Source organism: Amblyomma americanum, chromosome 10 (genome assembly GCF_052857255.1).
Source record: "Amblyomma americanum isolate KBUSLIRL-KWMA chromosome 10, ASM5285725v1, whole genome shotgun sequence".
Taxonomy (NCBI): Eukaryota; Metazoa; Arthropoda; class Arachnida; order Ixodida; family Ixodidae; genus Amblyomma; species Amblyomma americanum.
In genome coordinates, this window is record NC_135506.1 from 27,821,325 (window position 1) to 27,842,267 (window position 20,943).

General features: G+C 48.1%; 1 protein-coding gene across 1 annotated transcript in view; it reads right to left on the reverse strand.

Moving 5' to 3' along the window:
* The window catches only part of LOC144108095 (P-selectin-like), a 259,479-nt gene extending 238,928 nt beyond the window's left edge, over positions 1-20,551 (reverse strand). The window contains exon 1 of the mRNA XM_077641376.1: positions 20,295-20,551. Coding sequence (XP_077497502.1) covers positions 20,295-20,400 — 106 coding nt within the window. The 5' untranslated portion in view covers positions 20,401-20,551. The remainder of the gene's footprint in view (positions 1-20,294) is intronic.
* Between the last annotated feature and the right edge of the window lie 392 nt (positions 20,552-20,943).

Below are 20,943 nucleotides of genomic sequence, written 5' to 3' on the forward strand. Positions count from 1 at the left end.
CCCGGTGGTAGAAATTTGCGGAGCCCTTCACTACGGCGTCCCTCATAGCTTGAGTCGCTTTGGGACGCTAAACCCCCATAAATCAAATCAAATCAATCTTTTTCTTTTTCGCCGCGGTTACGGAGTCTTACCCCGCATTATATTCAGTGATTCACGGTATACCGGGCAGCTGCTCACATGCAGCGCAGGTAAGCATTCACTCCTCGCGTCAGAGCAGCGCGGAAGCGTACCGAGATTGGGCCACGTCACTGCGCGTCTGAGGGTGGTCGGTGCACACGGTGTTGGGCAACGCCTCGAGTGGCCCCGCCAACTCTCACTCCCCCCCCCCCCCCCCCCCCGCCCCCTCCCTCTGCATTCATGCCGCCGCCAGCTCCGAGAACAATCGACAATAACAATCTCGGCCACGCCGGCCACTGGCCAGCGTACACAGCCTCGCCCTGATACTTGGCTGCAGTAGCCTCTAACGCGCGCCGCCAAACACGGTGCGTGTCCTATGTGGGCCAACGAATGCGGAACGCCGCTGAGAGTTACACGTCCGCTTCTTTATGTTTACGTCTCGTTCTTCGTTACTTTATCCCGTTACGGTGTCACCTTATATTATCTCCTCGCCGTAGCGAATGCATGAGGAAGCGGCACTTCCTTGGTTATAGCGAGTATTTCGCTGTATCGAATATCGCCTCCTACTGCACCCTGGAATGCGCTGTGAGCGTGAAATGCGTGAGCGTGCAACGAGCCGGATGGAAGGAAGTTTAGACAGAATGCTGATGAATCTTGCCAAGAGAGTTCACGGCCTTAATATGATTTTGTTTTTTTTTTGTTTTCGTTACTTGCTGGCCATCGCCTGCGCCTTATGCTTTAAACAAACATCTCCGTGGTTGAGGGCTGGGCTAAGAAAGGAGAGGAAAGTGCACGGGCCTGCCGGCTGGCTGCAATCGAGCCACTATCATCGCCTCGTGCGAGAAGGGAATGAACTGAGAAGCGAGGCAAATCGCTCTATAGACGCGGCCTGCAGCTGCATGCGCCGAAACGACGACGATGAAGTCTGCAGGGAAAGACAGATATGAACAGTGCATGTAATGTGCCTAGCGCACATTACATGCACTGCCTATGTGCACTGTCCACGTGCATCGTTTATCTGCTTAGAGCAGAACACCTATGGTTTTCAAACGTTAACGGATATACCTTGCGGCATGCACACAAAACGAGACAACCCTTCCTGTCTATGTAAACAGTACTGTATAAAAGTAATCCTTTCCATGCCCGAATTTTTCGCTCGTCATTACGTTTAACCCGGAGTGTTACCGCTGGAAATTTGGAGTGGGGATTTGCAATGAAACACCGAGTTAAATAAGAGAACTACTAATTTGGCGCCCGTTGCCTTCCTCGGTTTGCTTATTGCTACATGATAAATTGTATAATTGGCAAAAATAATTACATTTGTTGTAGATTTGAAGTTTCTCTGCTATCAGAGTACTCTAATTTTTTTGTCGCCATCCTATGAAATGCTTTCCTTCATGTTTTGTTTAAAAATATCGAATAACTATTCAAAGCCCTGACTGAAATACTAGCCATACACCATCTATTGGGTCCTAAAGTACTGCGCATATGCCCTGTATGAAATATACGATGTAAACAAACACATTTTATTCTAAACTTTCCTTTCTTAGTAATCTCCTTAACCTCCTGATAAGCCGTTACTTGAACGCGGCACGTAGCGCATCACATCGCACATCAGCACACTGTGAGGACGTATTGGTCACATCAATGAGACCTCAACGAGGTACAGTGCAGAGATCCCACTGCGTGAGATCTCTTGCGTGAAAAACAATTTGCCGTCCAGATCTTTTATATTTATACTTTTCCATACTCCAAGCCGCACAACGAATGTTGGTTAGTAAGGTTATTCAAATATTCTCAAATTTTCAATAGCGAACCGAATCGGACATCCTCCCATTCGTTAATTAGAACGAGTCAAGTAGAGCCTCTTTATAATTCTTCGAAGCTATTCGAATGTGTTTTCAACTTTTCGAATGCTTTTCAAATAACTGGCCCGAAGTTCGAATAAAGCCCGCTGTATTTTTCTTCGAGAGCTGCTACAAAAAGAGGGCACACACCGACGCCGCATGCCATCCTGCCATGATCAGTACGCGTGGCTTGAAGGGTGTAGCACTGATGCGCAAGTTATTCGAATGGTATTATTCGATTCGACTCATTCGAAGGCAGTTATCGTCCTTCAGACATTTGGGCGTGTCCAACATCCTGCGACAGAAATTTTGAAAATTGGTAAACTGCAAGATACTGTTATGGAAATATTGAAGGTAATGATTCATTGTTCTGGTATGTAGCAAAATCATTCTTTTAAATTGTTCCAATCGATCGCGTTAAACAGTTAAGACTGTAATAGAAAACCAATGGGGAACGCTTTTGACGATAGCAAAAACGCTAATAGAAAAAAATTCAAGACTGCCGTTGTGTGGTCTGCGGATATATTGATTGTTATAGCGAAATCTTACATTATATGAAAAAATTGCGTTCATCCACGGTTTTCCGCTAAGGAATGCTAGATATGCTATTATTTGCTAGATATGCTATTAAAAGTTGATCGAAGTCATGCGCAACTTGTCGAATACATACAAACGCGGCTTCTCTTTCGGTGCCACTTTCATACGTTCAGGGCCGCTGGCCACGTCTCTCTCCTTCCTCAATGGGAAATCCTCATAAGCAGCCTCTGGTGCACTGCACCGATTTAAGCCGGACGTGCCGATCGTAACATGCGCTCGCGGGAACGGCGCGAGAATAGGTGCTTGTTCTACATTGAGCACCGGTGAACGAGCTGAAAGGAGGACGTGGTCATCCGGGCCGAGTAGGAGCGCTGGGTTTCGTGCCTGTGCTCGTCTGAACTCGTGTTTCATTGTGAGCGGGCTTCGGTGCTTGGCCTGCTTGCCTGCCTCGCCCTCTCGTGTCTGCGCCACGTACTACCTACAGCTCGGTCTACATCGAGGTCCGATGCAAATGGAAGGAGCTGTTGAAGGAGTGCCTACAAACGGCGTCGGCAAGAGTAAGGTGGCTGGAACAAAAGGCGTCTATTTTTTTTTCGGTGAAAATTTTCGTACTTGTCCGGCGTTTCTTGAGGTCCCGAGAAAACCCACAATGAACGAGAATGAGGACACAGTAAGACATCATGAGCTTTAGTGACTTCATGCTCTGTGCATTTACCCGTTGCGGTGAGCTTATTCCTGATCTACTGTTAAGTTTGTTCGGACTTATCCGGTTTACCGTATTTACGCTAATGAAAAGCATCTTTTTAGAATCTTCTCAGCAATTTCTTTTTCAAGTTGACAGTTTCAGTCATGTCTATGCATTTTGGATGCTTATGTTTATGTGTTATGCGTATGCTAGTAGATCTGTATCATTAATCTTGATTGTATTTTACGCTTGTAGAGAGTTTTTATATGTGAAAAAAAGAGAGAAACAAAGAGCGGGTTCATATTTCCTTCTCTTTCAGGAGTGCTCTGTAAAAGATGTTACTTTCTTTCTCATGCGTTTGTAAACAGTCTTTTTTTTTTCTTTATCTGTACATGAGTGTCAACCGCTGCTTGCCACAGGATGGCGTCACCTCGTCAGGCAGTTCGCTGCCTTTAGTCATGTCTCCCAAGATAATGATGTATTCCGTAGGATGGCGTTGCGCAAACGACAGGACGTACACAGGAAAAGTAAAAGACGACGGATAGAGCGCAAACTATCAACTGGATTTATTGCTTTCACAAAAGCATATATATGTAGAATTCACACGTGCAAAAAGAAGGGGGAGAGGGAAGAAAAAAGAATGGAATGACAAGTCAAGCCAGCAAAGGTCAGCAAAAGCAACGGAGAAAATTCTTTTCGGAAGCCGAAGAGATTGCCGTTGCGCTGGCGGCAGCAGAAGGCTACAGAACGGGCCGATCTCTCAACATATTGACGGACTCAAAGGACACGTGCAGGAACTACACGAGGGGCAGGATCAGCAGAACAGCCCTTTGAATACTCAGCGGGGTAACCTCCGCCGAGGAGAAACCCAGGCATAACCTAATCTGGATCCCGAGCCACGCGGGCATAGGGGGGAACGAAAGGGCAGACAGCCAAGCTCGAGGTAACGCATTCCGAGCAGGGCAGTCAAATGCTCCGAAGCTCCGCTTACAGGCTTGCGAGGGGGCATACGCAGAGACCTTGAACTTGCATAGGGGAGCTAGAATTAGATATCCACCACCACACAAAGCCCTAACAAAGGAGGAAGCGACTGGCTGGCGCAGATTACAGACCAACTCCTTTCCTAACCTACACATACTTAATAAGATGTTCCCGACACAATACAGAGCCACCTGCCCTTGGTGCGATGCCACACCTACACTTTACCATATCACGTGGGAGTGCGAACGCAACAAAGCATTCCACCCACACGAACACCCGAGTGCGGAGCAATAATGGGAGAGTCGGCTCACCAGCGGCGAGCTCACGACCCAAAGGTCCTTAGTGCAGCACGCGAATGATGCAGCACGACTCAGTGGAGCCTTGGAATAGGGGCCCACCATTGCTGACGAGAAGCCTCAAGTCGCCAGCGCCAGAGAAGACGACGGAGACTTCATAACCGCGAAACCCTTGAAAGATCCAATAAAGTTTTCACTCACTCACTCACTCACTCACTCACTCACTCACTCACTCACTCACTCACTCACTCACTCACTCACTCCCTATTCTTTTCCCTCCGTTGCTTCTTTTTTCTCCGTTGCTTTTGCTGATCTTTGCAAAAGCTTTGCTTTTGCTGATCTTTCCACGCCACTGATGCGATCCGAGAAAGCAGAGGTGGCAGCGTCCACGTTTTTGAAGCGAAACGCCTCACTTCGCTAGGTAAAGCAGTCTTCGGGTAGGCAGCACAACGACCTCGAACGACCTTCAGCCCAGCCAAGGATAGCCGTGTATGACCGTATGTAGTACAATTATGGTGGCAAACCCTTCACCCCTGACCTTGACCCATGATCTTTAGTTGACCTTTGACCTGTGACCTTTGGCACTGGGTGAGCATTGGGTTGACCTTTGGCCTTAAGAACGCCCGATGGGGTGATGTGAAGCCACGTGATGAGCAACCATGTGCGCAGAAGCTTTTCGCTGAATTCCAGGGTTATCCAAGTTAAGCGACTGCCATCTTTTCTTTAGTGGCAGAGACCAGACCAAGTTTAAGCCACTTCTAATTATGCACTTTCGCTTAGTGAGCACTGGAGAATTCGGTCCCAGGTGTCCAGCCTGAGAGAGACAATTCATGCGCCTTTTCTTTCCACGAAAGCATTCCAGCCCATCGAAGGTGCAGGACGGGATACAGTGCTGGAAGTACCCAGACTTGGCGCTCTTCAATGATGGCGCTAGCAGCAGCATAAAAGATGCTTAGCGAGGATGTGCGCCATTACTGCCACTTCGCCATAGCGGCAGCATACATCTCTGGACGTGAGCAGTCTTCAGGAGAGTTCTCACGTACTCCCCAAGTAACGAAACATCGTAATTGTTGGAAAATGATCTGCTCTCCCAATCTGTGGCAATAAAGCGCTTACTGTAGGTCGCGTATACTCTACAGCCAGGCTCACTGGGAGGCGTAAAGACCCTCTGAGACCACGTTACCGAGCGATGCAATTTTCAGATGTAGCTGACAGCACCGCTTGCCGCACCATCGCCATTCGTGCGCTCATGGTTGAATGAAGAACGCAGAACACGCGTGGTTGAATTCGTGTATATATATTGCAGAGCGCTCCCTTCATCAAGTTCATATTCGTACTTGCCTGCCTTTACTAGGCACTTGTTTACACGTCAAGCATCTTCTTTTTACGATCTCTGGTCCCATGGTTGCCCCCCCCCCCCCCCCCCCCCCCTCCTTAACTGCCAACCTCTTCTACACTGTTCTGTGTCGACGACGTGCGCACTATAACACAACGTGCCGGCGTGGCAGGCGTGTCCCAAATCGCCCCGGAGATCTGGGCATCCGGGGCCCGTAAAACAGGGCTGCTAATAGGATCTCCTCTTCGGAGTAATAAATGCGCCGAGGAGGGGCAAGCCCTGTCGCTTGCCGATACACCACGGCGGCTGTATTTGGTGTAAACACTCTACGGCGAAGAATATCGATTTCTCGTTCATCTGAGGACGATGTTGGAGCAAATGGCGCGGGAGGGAATAAACTCGCTAACTTTATGGACAGCGCAGGCCTGAAACAGCGTGTTTATCAGGAATTAACGTCGAAAAACTAACAGACAGACAAAAACCTCGTTCAAACACTTGTGGGCCGCCTTTCCCCAAGACAATAGCGTCGAAAATTCATCATTGTGAAACGTTCAAAACAGATTTCTCCTAAAAACGCTAAAGTTGTCAAAAACCTAGTGGGCAGCATCGAAGACACTACGAACGAACCCACCACAATCAATTGTTGCTCAAGAACAAATAAGCCTAATAAAAAAATTGGAGGAGACACTTAAGCTCCGGCTTAAGGGTAGGACGCAATAGCGTACAGTGGGTTAGGCTCTCCATTCTGAGCAGTTTGACACCTTTGAACGCATTTTTATATTTTAAATAATTATACAATTACGCAATCTAAAATTTTAATTAGCATAATCAAGCATTGGCTTCTCATTCTGAGCATTCTGAAACCTTTGAACTCCCTTTTTCCAATTTTTCTTTTTTTTCATTTCTTTAATCAATCAATTACTGCCGATGATTCCATTACCTCGCCACTGCCTGCCACGCACCAATCAATCATCAATCACTAGAACTGCATATTACGATGAGACAATGTTTTTTTACGCAGCCCCTAATTATTTCCGACACGCAGTGCCGACTACGCCGATGGCTTTTCGATCGAACGAGCAGCACACGCTATCGCGTAATAACACTGTCTACTGGTAGCCAACTAAGCGCACGTTTAATGTGCACGACCGCCACGTTTTGAGTCAAGAGGGAATGGGAAATATTAATTTCTAATGCTGGCACAACTGACTTAGCCCCGATGAGCACTGCGGAGTGACCACGTATACATAGGATAACGCACCAAGGTCGTACAATCATTAAAATGGAATTCCTCAAACAATACTGAAAGTGACCAATTCCATCCGCAAAGACCCGCCGCGGTGGCTCAGTGGCTAGGACGCTCGGCTACTGATCCGGAGTTCCCGGGTTCGAACCCGACCGCGGCGGCTGCGTTTTTATGGAGGCAAAACGCTAAGGCGCCCGTGTCCTGTGCGATGTCAGTGCACGTTAAAGATCCCCAGGTGGTCGAAATTATTCCGGAGCCCTCCACTACGGCACCTCTTCCTTTATTCTTTCACTCCCTCCTTTATCCCTTCCCTTACGGCGCGGTTCAGGTGTCCAACGATATATGAGACAGATACTGCGCCACTTCCTTTCCCCAAAAACCAATTATTATTATTATTATTATTATTATCCGCAAAGCATTCGATAGCCACTCCCTCCGCCATGACTCAACTTCGGGCGCTAATAACCTCACTAAAACCACCCACACACAAGCACACTTTTCACTATACATTACCGGCTAAGCGTATACATAACCCAAACCGAAACGCGCCTTCACTCCAGCCGGGCTACCGTGGCTCGAAGTGCGGTCATCCACGACAGTCAAGAAACCCAATGATCCATTCGTAACGACCGCACCGGCTGCGGTCATGCGCATTGGACCTAATGTTCACCGCGCTTAAGGCCGCCCGCTGCGGCCCTATACGGGATGCGTCCTACGGAAGGAACGACAGAAAAAAAAAGCCGCCATCCGGCGAATTCCTTTGCCTGCCTTCGGCAAATGTCTCGCCGTCAAATGCACGGTGGAAACGACCACGCTTTCACGAGAGAATACGACGTACAGGAGGACGAGCGTTAGACGGGCTGTCCCATTAAAAAACGGTGCAGTATTGCCACAGGTACGGAACTATTGCGCCAGATCATAAGCCGAAGTTTTCACAATGCTGATGCTCTTTCTATATTCGCGCGTACTTTAGGTTGCGAAGAAAGAACCGACAGCAGAAGGAATGAAAAATGAGAGAAATAAACTAAAAGCCCATTCCGGACAGCCGCCACATGTTGCTTTGTAATGGCGACGATAAGAATTGCATCATTTTAATTTTTCCCGAATATATACGTGATTCCCTAGGCTTAAACCACCGGTAGGCTGTTTGGCGAAGCCCTGGAAGTCGTCGCATTATCGGCCGACAGGAAAAATTGAAAAATGATGTCCGTACCCAATACGCCTACGCTGACCGGGACGTCAGAAGCCTGCTCTTTTTTTTCTAGGGGGAGGGGGGGGGGGGGAGGGAGGGGGGGGGGGGGTCAATTTGAGTTCAGGAACGAAAAGCAACGATTTGACTGCAGCGACGACCACGTGATCACGGCTCTTTCGGCAGCGTCATATTTAACCATGACGCTCAAATTTCTCGATGACAGGCGTGCATAGTCAGTCATGATGATTGCACAATCCCACGTATACGTGGCACTGATCGTTCGCCAAGGATAATACGTACTCGCGTAACCTAAGCGTAGAGTTGGGAAAGTGTCCCTGTAAACCGAAGCTGAGAGTGACGAAACCCTGCACTTACGACGACAGGGGAAGAAAATTGAGTGAAATTTTAAATGTAGCAAAATATGGAGCCGCTTTTATCTGTTCTAAAGGAACCGCTTACAGTAATTGTTTGCAATACATACGAAAAGCGAGGCCACGGCGCCATCTACTTACTGAATGTCCCTGGGTATATCCGTGCCTTGGAAGGGCACCACCACCCTTGATTTGAATGCTGGATTCTCCAACATTCATTCAACAACTCTCCTGTGCCTGCACTCAATACGGCGTTTGGCGCTAAAACAGACTACCATACACCGCCGGTCAGATTCTGGGACGTGGAGCTTAATGCTCAATAGCAAAGAAAGCTCCAGGACTGCTTCCTCTGCATTACATGAAGTAGACAGCTCTAGGGACTGCTTGCCGTGTTGGTGCGCATAAACTCCTTTGTGTGCGCGCTGTCTCCTTACTTTTTTCGTCAACTCTTCTTCCTTTCCCAAAAATGTAGGATTGCTCTCCAAAACTGAGCTCGGTAAGCATTCATGTATTTCCTTTATCTGCCCAAACCCCTTTTACAGCAAATATGGTGGCTTGCAGTTTATTTTGTCTCCCACTTCCACATCCTTCGCCTGACCTCTCACGGCTCGTAAAGTTTTTCACGCCAGAATAGCTTCGCGTATTGCATCCTATACAATACTGGAAACAACTCTCTTTTGCTGCATAGTACTTCGCGAGCCGGGGTAGAGCGTTCTCTGGGACCCATCTGCACACCGTCAATGTGAATGACTGTGAATAGCTAAGGAAACTCATCTCGCCTTAAGTGCGCAAGGCTCGATGCATCTCGTCGCGCGGCGCCTGTTTGATGTGTAAACTCGGCTGCAGTATTCTAGGGCACGAATGCCTCCGAAATGGTGTTTTTACGTCGGACCTAAAACGCAGAACACGGACGGTGGCGAATGTTTTCTTGAGAAAAGATCCCGCTTTCCCAGCTTACACGTTTTTTGACGACTTCTTCGAGGTCGCAAAAACCTCAAATTTAAATTTTTACCCTGGCTTGCGTTTTTCCGGAACGTGGATATCATTACCGACGTAATAATATTTTGTCTTTATGTGTTCTAATTTATTCTGAGGACAGTTGTTGGAGAGAAAAAAAAAACCAGATGTTCGAAGAAAGTCGTTTACTTTATGGCAGGAAAGCTCCGTAGAATGGTTCAACTGTGCTGCAACCAGCTGTGCCTGGTCTTCACTTGGAACAACGTTTTTATTTGAATTTGCTTCCTTTCCTCTGTTTAAACTGTTTTTTTTTCTTGACGATATGCGGAGCCCTCCATTTTTAAGATGCCCTTTTATGACGGCGCAACGCTGTGCCGTCGTTGTTTGGAAATCCCCTGGAATGAATTGTTCTGGCTTTGGAACCCTTCATATAACGACAAAAACGTTACCTTCGTGCTGCGTATTAATTTGCAGTCCTAAACCCCGGGCTAAGGTAATTCACTAAGGCGCATCACATATCTTCCTATTACAGCAAAAACTGCGGCAATCGAGTGCTGGAACTTTTATAATCCCCTGAGTGCATGCCATAGCGATTTATTCATTAAATGAAAATTTCTTATATAATCCTACTTTTCTTCCCCAAATTTTTCTTCGCCCTTTGAAAAATGAAACTGCACTGAGTTTTCACTCCGTTATATGCAGAGCGGAACAAGACGTGCTTGCAGTTGTAATATTTAATTGTAATCTGAGTCATGATGCTCGTGCCGAAGATAAATATGCTTTGTTGGAAGTCAAACATTACCATCATCGAGTTGTTCAGTCCGAAGGCGCAGGAGTCTAAAACTTTTACATCGGAAACCTTGACCGATGCGGAAAGAGTTAATTATTATAGCTAGCAGACCACTCTCCGGAATTCGTCACATCTAAACTGAATGAACTTTCATGTAAGCCACATACGCAAAGAAGCACGCTGGACAGTCTGCAAAATAGGACTTCGTCAATTTCTGATGAAGGGTGTGCAAAGTGCCTGACGACCAAACCATTCGGGGACAAAAGCAAGACCTACGGCATTTGGATTTGAAATATGCATGGCTCCTCACGCGAGCACAATCACTAAACCAACGTCAACCTATCTAGCAAAAGTTTTGTTTCCAAGTTATTCGCAGTTCAAATGAACTTAGGTGCATGCATACGAGTGCTGCACAGTACATTCAGCGATACGTTTATTAGGGCCACTGTGAAATCTCTGGGTCCTTTAGAACAATGGAAACTGGCATAGTGGACCTTGTATGCAGTACCCTCGCGCAAAAGTTTCTTCCCTTTCTGCATATAGAGGAATAAAGGAATTCTTGCGAACAATAATCAGTGCAAAGTTTTAAATCAAGTTCCCGCTGCTGCTAGCGGGCTATGCAAATCCTTTACTTTGCAGAATAGCCGGGACAGTTTCATGTTCCTCTGATATTTATTTGTTTTTGTGTTACGGACTACGCCTCCGCTAACGCTTGTGTTCTTTCGCGAAACGCAGTTTCTCGCCAAAGTATATGCAGATGAACAGCCAGCCTCTGATAAGAACAAAAAAAGCACCCCAGCCACTCTAACATCTAGCCGCTGCAGTCTACCAGTCGTGGCCGACGAGACTCGACAACATTTTCGAGTTTTATAGCAATAACTCTTCGGCAAGACAAAGGTCCTAGTCTTTCAACAGGGTTGTGCAAGTACGTTTCGGACTCGCTTAAGGCTTCATTTGCCTTCTGCATAACTTTCGCTGAGGCGGCAACTGCAGAAAGGGCTCGCGAGTCTATTTGCATAAAATATTCAATTCCAACTTGTGCAATACTGCCACCGTTAGGTGAACTGATTGCAGACTGAGAAAAAAAAAAGAGGGTGACAATGAGAGACAGCCTTGCGTATTCGACGACATACGATGTAACCTTGGTGGACGATAAGGGTGATTTATTAATCGCTTTGGCGCCTGGCCACTTGGTGGAGCCGCTTCTGCATGTGCGGTATGTTGCCACAATCTCAAATGACCCCGATATATTTTGAAAATAAAATTGGTCGTTGCCATAGACGGAATGCTCCCGCTCATAAATAGTGAGTAGTGCCTTCGAGAGGCGTTTGACGCACGGACAGATTATGATTCTAGTTGGTGCTGAGTAAATCAAAAGAGCGTGCGAATAATAAAGCACGCATTAAACAATTAGTGCATTTGATGTTTGTTTTATTGTTTGGTCGTACGCGCAGGACATATGAACACAGAGAGGTGGGACGAGCCGCCGACATCCAGGGAGCCGACTGAGAATTCCTCATCCCTTGTCCGCATTCAGTACAGGTAAACACGTTTTTGATACAACACCTGTTCCTACCTAGTGCACTAATTGCACACTGCGCTGTGAATATACAGCACAAAGACGACAGAAATCGCTGAAGCCGTGTTCGATAACTGAGTCGGCAACTAGGACGCTTAAAATGCAGAAGCGCCGTAATTTCGCGCCCACTGCGCGGTGGTTATAAATAGTTAACACGCCACAAAGAGCTCGTCTGCCAATTCGAGTGCCCGAGTGCTAACATCACCCCCACGCGGCCGCTAGCAGCCACGACACTCGCCAATCTCCTCCGCATCTCTGCTCCCCGCTGCCAGATCCTATCGCGAGGCCGCTAACCGCTTTCACAGGTTTCCCTCCTGGCGAGCTACAGAAAGAGAAAATGAACGGCGATGAAAGAGAACGAGAGAGAAAGAAAAGAGCGGAGAAAGAAAAGCGGCGCTGCTGGTGGGATGTTTCTTGACGCGCGAAGCGCCTTTTTTTTCCACAAGTGCGTGCGTGCCTAACACTGTAACGAAAAAATTTCTGCCTCGTTTGGACACTCCGAGAATCCTAGGCATTGATATACTTTCACTCTGCCGGCTCGAGCCTGCATCCACGTTCTGAAGTGGGTCCGGTGTTCGAAGCCTTGTCACAATTCCGTCTGCTGCACCTTCACTAACTGTGCTGTGCAGACAAGATTAGAAAACAACTTCTCCGCATTTTCCTGCCCTGGCTCACGCCTCAACAGCTCCCGGAGAAGGCTTAGAAAACAATATGCCTTCTCGGACGGTGCTCAAATCACTTTCCTCTAGAGAGATCGCTCCGCTGTCCTCAATCGAAGTTTCAAGTCTTTCGGTTAGCCTCAAGTTAAGCTCCAAAGCCGCACAAGCAGTGCAGAAATATTATATACCGACCAGGAGTGCTTAAAACAGTTCCATTCTCTATAAAGAAGGACGAAAAACGACGACCGCAGTCGGAAAGCGAAGATTCTAGCGGCTCAGCGCCTGGAGCGACGGAAGGCGGCGGCCACCGGCGTTTCTTTCCGCTATACGCGCGGCGTAAAACTCGTTACCTGGCGTCGGCAACGGCGGAATGCAACCGCCCGCCGATGCGGCGGCGGACAAGTTTCTCGAGCGGTCGTCCTTGCGTGTCCGCCGCCCCGCTCTTTCTCCTTGCACCGTCCAGCAGTAGTCATAGTGCCTTGGCCCGAGCGTGTGCCTTCACCCCCCCCCACCCCCCCCCCCCCCCCCTCACCTTTTAATACCCTCTCCGTGCCGGACTGACTGCCCGCTTCGTTCTCTGGGCCCCCGCAGCCGGCAGCTGTTGGGCCTCCCGGACGTCTTCCTCTCACGACAACTATACGACGACGCCCAACCGCCGGCGTCGAAAGTCGGGCGACTCAAAGCAGCGCGTTTGGAAACGGAGCGTGGCGGGCGGTTACGTTGCGTGTCCCGTTTTAGGTTAGTCCGGTCTGGTCGACCGATACGACACGAGGAAGGCGAACGGCGTTAGGCCTAACTCGGCGCGTCTGAACGCGCCTCCGCGCTGACGTGCTGTGCGACTGTGTGTGTGGTCTCTCGCGTTTGAATTACCGTTGCTGGTAGCAGATTGGACATTGTAGATTGCTAGTTTTTGTTTGAATTTCGGAACACGACAAGCAAAAGCCGGCGAAGCAATTCCTTAACAACGTCTACCAGGAGTAGGCGGACACATGACTGGACCTAGATCGCATGACGGAAGGAGCCTCATCGAGAGTAAGCCCGAGTAGATAAGTGCCAGAGTACAAGTGTTCATGCATGTCCAACATTCTTGGACAAAAGATTTGAATACTGGAAAACGGTAAAGGGCTGGTATAGAAATATTGAAGGCAATGGTGCATTCTTCTGATGCAGCAAAATCTTTCTATTGTGTTGTTTCCATCGCTTGCATCGAGCAGTTCAGACTGTCATAGAAAACCAATGGGTAACGCTTTTGACGACAGCAAAATCGCTAACAGGAAAAAAAATTCTAAGCTGCCGACGGGATATCTTCGAAAATATTGATTGCTATAGTGAAATCTTACAATACATGGCGCTCAGAAACTTTTCACGTTCAGAAATTCATTTTACCAGAATTGTTGGGTATGATTCTGGGTAGATCTGTCTCTGTGCGAGCCTTAGTCAGAATGTCTTCGCCAGAGCTGTGTGAGCCGGAGTAAACATTACCCTTCACCTATATTCACATGACGCCCAGTATATGTAAATACAAATTCCCCTGTGCTCTTTGAAGTAATGCAACTTACGCGCCCATGTAAATAAAGGCGGCTAATTTCCTTCCTCCCTCTTTCATTTTAACGACAACAGAAGAACGGTCTTGATCGATATTTCCTGAACATGCTGCTGAGCGTTCGACGAATTTGCTCTTTATTTTTTATATTCCTATCTGCTCGTTCGACCGCTTATACTCAATACTGAACACCTGAAAGCATTTTAAAAAATGTGGATGAGCGCAGACAACAAAAATAATCACATAAAGTGGTGAGAACAGTGCTTCTCAAGGAAGCAAACACTATAAGCTCGTTAATACCAGCCTCCCATCCCCTAGCTCTTGCAAGGAGCGGTGCGATAATTTGCACGTCTTCGATTGCAAATTACGAGGGCGAAGCAGGTCGTTGCCGGGATCGGGTGTGTCTCGTCATTATGGGTGCTAAGTAGGGCTGGGCATGAAGTATTATCGCGCAATTAACGCGACCGATAAGCCGAGAAAGGCCGTGTAATGTCCGGAGAAAGGAACAGCACTAATAGAATCCCGTCTTCGCTCCCGATAACGCAAGACGCGTGGGCCAGTATCTCTAAATTGTGCAATACGATACCCTGAACAAGGGAACCAAGCACACAACACAGGTTAATTCCTGGTGGTATCGAAACATTACTCGATCTAAATTTAAAACTAAAAGCCTGTCTAGAGCGAAGCGTTTCGTTGACGGCTGACAACGTAATACAGTTCTCTGAAGCGCACGAGACGTTTTACGCAGTTCTGGCTGTGCTTCCGGCCTACCTAGCGGAACTGCTGAAGCTTTTCCGGCGTTCCGAAGGCCGGAAAAGCGAAAACAGCCGTATTGTTCTTATACTACTGCTGAAAAAAACTGGAGACTTCAAAGGGGGTTCATGTCACAGCTATGCGACTGTTTCTGATTGCTTGTTCCTAAGACTTCAGCTTGCACCACTGACTCAATCCCCCACAACGCACGAGTTGTGTCATGGATATCGGCAGCAGCTGAATAGGGCCAGCGTGCGAATTTCTTTGAAGTTGGCGTGCGTCTTATTTGAGGCACTACTGAGGACGTCCTCTGAGATCCGGCCTGCTCTGTACGTAGGCGTACTATAGGAGTCCATCTTTATGAAACCCAGGCGCATCTGCGTAATACCGCTTCGGGAAAGAGACTATAATGTGCCTCTTTATGCAAGCCATTGGGTACCAGACTTCGATAATGTAATGCGCGCATGTGTGTGGTTACCCGCGTTACGTCATCCTCCCCCTTTCATCAGCTGTCCTAATAGACGCTGAGTGCTGAGAATCTAGTGTGGTTTGGTTTGGTTTAAGGGGGTTCAACGTCCCAAAGCGACTCAGGCTATGAGGGAGGCCGTAGCGAAGGGCTCCGGAAATTTCGACCACCTGGGCTTCTTTAACGCGCACGGACATCGCACAGTACACGAGCCTCTAGAATTTCGCCTCTATCGAAAGTCGACCGCCGTGGCCGGGAGCGAGCCCGCGTCTTTCGGCCCAGCAGCCGAGCGCCATAACCACTCAGCCACCGCGGCGGCGGGAATCTAGTGACATTATTACGTCCGGTTTCAATGAAGCATTTATTTTCCATCTACTCGCACCAGAGGCTGCTGCAATCGGACTGTAATCAAACGCGAGCCACTCTCGTGAACGGAAGCTGACCATTCTCCTTTTTACTTTCACTAATAATGTGTCACGAGTGTGAAAAGTATTTCCGCTTAAACAGTCCGGCAAAACGCGCTTACTTAACGACCTGATAAGTTTACGTGTCCCGCTGAACAGTCAGGTAAGAACTTGCAAGTCTTCCCGCACCTAACTGCGCCAAGAACATCCGACAAAGCCTCAGCTTTAGTCGTTCCGATTAGAACTATTGCAGAGGCGAAGGTCGCACCCTTACCGAGTTGTTTATTTCCTGTATTCGAGAGCTTAACTACAACAGCGGCGTACAGGGTTACAATATGTAAAAAACTGCCCCCTTGGTGTTCGCCGCATTTGTTCGCCGTCCAACGAGAGCGGCCGCGCCGCTTTCTTTGATGATAGGTTTCACTCGCTATTTGGCCGCAGGCATCGGCGAGCGACCTTTGAGCGACAGCGACCTAGAGATGGCGAAGGCCGGAGACAGCGCCAAACCTTTCCTTGTCTTTCCGTCTCCCTCTAAACTATATGTGTCGCGCTATACTTTCGCGTCAGTGTTAGTTACAAGGCTCAATTTCTTCGGACACGAAACGCACAAGTATGTCCCTGGCCGTGTAACTCGTGCTACATAGGCCTAATGTTTTAACGGCATCTTGGGAAAGTGAAATGGCCTGAAGGTGACACATCAATTTTTTTTAGGGCTGAACGTCCCAAAGCGACTCTGGCTATGAGGGACGCCGTAGTGAAGGGCTCCGGAAGTTTCGACCACCTGGGGTTCTTTAACGTGCACTGACATCGCACAGTACACAGGCCTCTAGAACTTCGCCTCCATCGAAATTCGACCGCAGCGGCCGGGATCGAACCGCGTCTTTAGGGCCAGCAGCCGAGCGCCATAACCACTGAGCCACCGCGGCGGCTACACCGGTAGTATGACACGCAATATTTGGACATAAAGCATAATTTTTCGGTGAATCTTTCTGCCGTCCAAGCCCACACCGTAACCTATAAAATTCGTGGTTTGCGAGGAACGCAAGTCCCATACAAAAAAGTCCTATGGGCGTCTATGGAAAAAGCTATGTCCTTCTATGGCCTTTTATGAACGTCTATAAGCACCTATAGAGGTGCTTATTGCCAGCTATTGAAAAATTTATGCCACTAAAGCTATAGCTTTGGAACCATACAATTGTCTTAAGCTCTCTATATAAAAGTATATCAGCCTGTATAGACAGCTAGAGACAGAAATAGGAAAGGTCTATAGCTATTTGGGCCAAAATTCTATAGCGGCCATAGGACATTTTTTGTTATGGGGTGATGCGTGGTGACCTATAAAAGGGACTCCTTGAAGTAGGTTGCTCCGAGTTGGTTTTGACAGCCAGCGGGTCTTCATTATGCACTGAGATTTCAACACCAAGAAATGTCCAGTCATTTTTCCTCCATCGAAATATGGCTGCTATACTAAGCAATCGATATAGAAACCCACAACACATTTAGCATCGAAAGGCCTTACCTACTAGGCCACCCCGTCTCGTAGGCAGAAAAGAAGCTAAAAAGAAGCTCAAACTAGCACGTAAGAAGCGCAAAAACAAGTGCCTGTAGGCCTCGGCTTCAGTTCACGACGTTGCAAACTGCGCTGGATTTCTATCTGAATGCTCCGTGAAACAACTTCTATTGTTGCAACGCCCACACTCCTAGATTTTCTCTGCTAGTGCGTAACAATCTGTAAGTGACGAGGTCACCCCTTAGCTAACCAGCAACCGTGTTTTCATCCGGAGCATTTATAAACGCCACAGACGCAACAAACTTGGAACGTTTCCTGCCCACGTAAACCTGTATATTTGCCGAAAACCAGATTCGTGCAAGAAAACTATGCCTCTGTAACCCTTCGACTCTGCATGTCGACAGTCCTTCCCCCTTTTTCGCGGGATGCCAACGACGCCTTTGTTGCCTAACGGCAGCAGGAGCCGGCCGCGCTTGGCTTCCTGTCGTGGGAAGCGAGGAATGTGTCTGTCTGTCAGAAGGCAGTCCGTGTAGAGGGCACAGCCCGAGAGCCGCGTATATAACCGGATGGAGAGTATGCCATGCACCGTTGAGAGTATGCGTGGATGGAGAGTACGCCGCGAGTTCTCTGGTAGCAGCCTTTGTTTCTTCCGTTGCAAGCATTGCGCTCTGCCGAGCGCGTTACTCAGAGGCGGCCAGCCACGCAAGTTACTCTCGGGCGGAGTTTTCGCTTCTGTAGAAATAGAGCAAAAAAAAAGAAAATAAAAAGAACACGAAGCTTCTAGTCTTTGACCCTGTTTCGGCCGTCCGTCTACATCGAATTCGCACGGCCTCTGCTCGCACTCCTGCATGGACGCATAAGATGGGCGTAGCATCGTCTCCGCTCTGCTCTTTATGTGGTGTGGGCGGGGATATCGAACATTATATTCTGCACTGCCCAGAGTACAACGCGGAAAGGCAGGTGATGTTCGCTTCCTTCAAAAGACAGGAACCCGTCACAGCACAGTGCAGGACATTGTCTACCCGAGTGGAACCAGGCATGCAGAAGGGAGGCTGCACGCCTTCTTTTAACATTTCTGCAAGGACACAGATCTTGTTCCTAAATGGTGACAGCAAGAACGAACTATGGCCTACTGTGATTGAATGTGTGCGTAGATGGTGTCTTCTGGAGGGGACTACGTTATACTGTGAGTGAATGTGTGTATGGATTGTGGCACCACAATGGCCTATGTTCTACTGTGACTGAATATGTGCATAGATGGTGACTTGATGTGGACTGTGTGGATTGATTGTGCGCATAGATGGTGACCTGCGAGAGAGAATGTGTGCTATTATAAGAGATTGTGCGCATAGCGGGGTAGATGTGACAGGCTTTAGGACCTTTTTAATATAGAAGGAACGCTTACGGTGGAGCAATTGCCGGCAGATAAAGCAAGGCTAACCCCACCTGTAGCATTTAACACCTCAACTCAACTCCGTCTTCGGACACTGCTCGTTTCCTGTTCTCTGTAGTTGTCTAGTACAAGTGACGACAGCTGAGACTAAAGTCGTTCCCAGCTTTCGTCAGATGCAACTGGGGCGGCCAGGCGAGTTTAAGGAGCACTGAAGTTTGGGGCACAGAAATTGCGATAGCCTATGCCATGTGCCTCGATGCATCATATGCATCTAACCAGGAGGAGATATTGTGAGGAATGCGAATGAGACTGGTTGCTAAGTACTTGTTTACACTTACTTATCGCTCAGAAGAGATTCGAAAAGTTCGTTAAGGACATCTCAGTCGGATCTTGCCCTTGAACTTAAAACGGTAGTCCACAATGAAAACAGCGCAAACTTCAAGAAGGACGCGGGAAGGGTAGACGAGAAACAGGCCCTTTCTGCATCCTTCGTGAAGTTTGCGGTGTTTTCCTATTGTGATGAACCACCAATTAGCTCTTGGTGTGTTCTTCAAAGAAAAGCAAAAAAAAAACATGAAAGCTTCCGAAGCTATTGCCATTTACAACTTTGGTATGACCAGTTGCTTACAGGAGATGCAACCCGCACAGGCGAAAAAAATGTCTGATTTTATTTCTTCAAGCCTATGTTCGATCGAAACAATAGCTGCAGTTGAGACGCATATACAGAAGGTACATGGATGAAGACTCGTCTAGAAAGAGCCGAAGAAAAAGCCTTCAGGAAGCTCCTTCTTTTTGAATCGGTGAAACGTTGCAGTATATGTCTAACTGCTCCCGAAAGAAGTTAGACAGGTCTGACGGCACTGAAGGAAAAGAAAACCACGCCACGTCGGGTAAGCCCGGGACTGAACCGTTCGCATTACAGATTCCTATGAAATGCAAGGACACCCACGTTGATGTTCCCTTTTTTTAATACCATCCGGCGTGCTTAATTTCAATGCCTATCATTTGATTTCTTGACTGTTTGCAAACTCTTTTTCAATTTGCTTCATTCTTATGAAATGTCACCTGGCTTGAAACCTTGGAAACGAACGTGCAGAACTTAAGCAGGCGCCTTTGACTTATTCTTATGCTTCTAAATGTAGATCACATCTTCCAGAGCCATAAGTAAATTTTAGAATTCAAAGCTATTGATTAATCAGAGTCCTCAAAACCGACTGTAGACACCAATCGGCACCTAATCTTTATGACTTGATAAGAGAAGACTGTTGTGATTTGTGTTAATCTTTAGGCTACTTCGAGCGCTTGCCTTGGAGTACCAGGAATAGAAGTCTAAAGTATATAAGTCTAAGGTGGGAATGAAACGGACATTGAGGCTACATTCTTTCAAGGAAAAGCTACTGTTTTGCGAAAGAGAGATAATCAGCATACTCATGAGAAGACTACAAGAGTGATGATCCTTGGTGTTAATGCCACAGGTAAAGTGCCCTTCGGGCGGTTAATTCTATGGTGTGACTAGGCAACCATTGCCTTTTTCGACATCTTCAAACTCTAAACAAGGGTAAACGGCGGAAAGGAACAGTAGAAAAAGAAAAGAAGCTTAGTGCGCAGAGCCATCACGAATGCACAGCTTACCCGAAGCTCCAAGGGGAAGAACAGCCAGAAGCAGCAGGTATCCCACAGGGTACACTACGATTTTCCACTCGTGTCGGAGTTTATCACGTTCCATCGTAAGCGTCATTGTTGACCTCCGATTTCACAGGGACCAGATGGAGAATTCACTCACACACACAATCGCACATACTGCCGCGAAGGGAAACGAAAAGAAACTAAAAAAACGGCGAAATGAACACCACCACTACCCCGAAGCGAACACAGGGCTGTGATCCTCAATATGGCAGCCCTCGGGGCTCCGGCACCAGTCACGTGAGGCGCCCGAGCGAGATGACGTCACAACCAGCCGCGGGTCGAGCCCGGTGAGAGCCGCGCACAGCCGCCTCCGTACCCGGTCGACATCGGAACGGCGCCGCGAAACGCACAGCAAGCAGACAACGGCGCCTAGTCGGCCAGCCAACCCAGTTCTCGCAGCACCGTTGCAACAACCGCCGCCACCAGCACGACCACGGGCCGTTGAGAGGAGTGCTGAGCTAGCTTCGACGGCTGGCGTTTCGGCGCGAACCGGGACGGCGTCTGTTGGTCTTGAAAAAAAGAACAGGTTGGGTGGCTGCTCGCTGGCTGGCTGTCACGTGACCTCCCACCCCCGGTCTTCCTCCTTTCTCTCCAA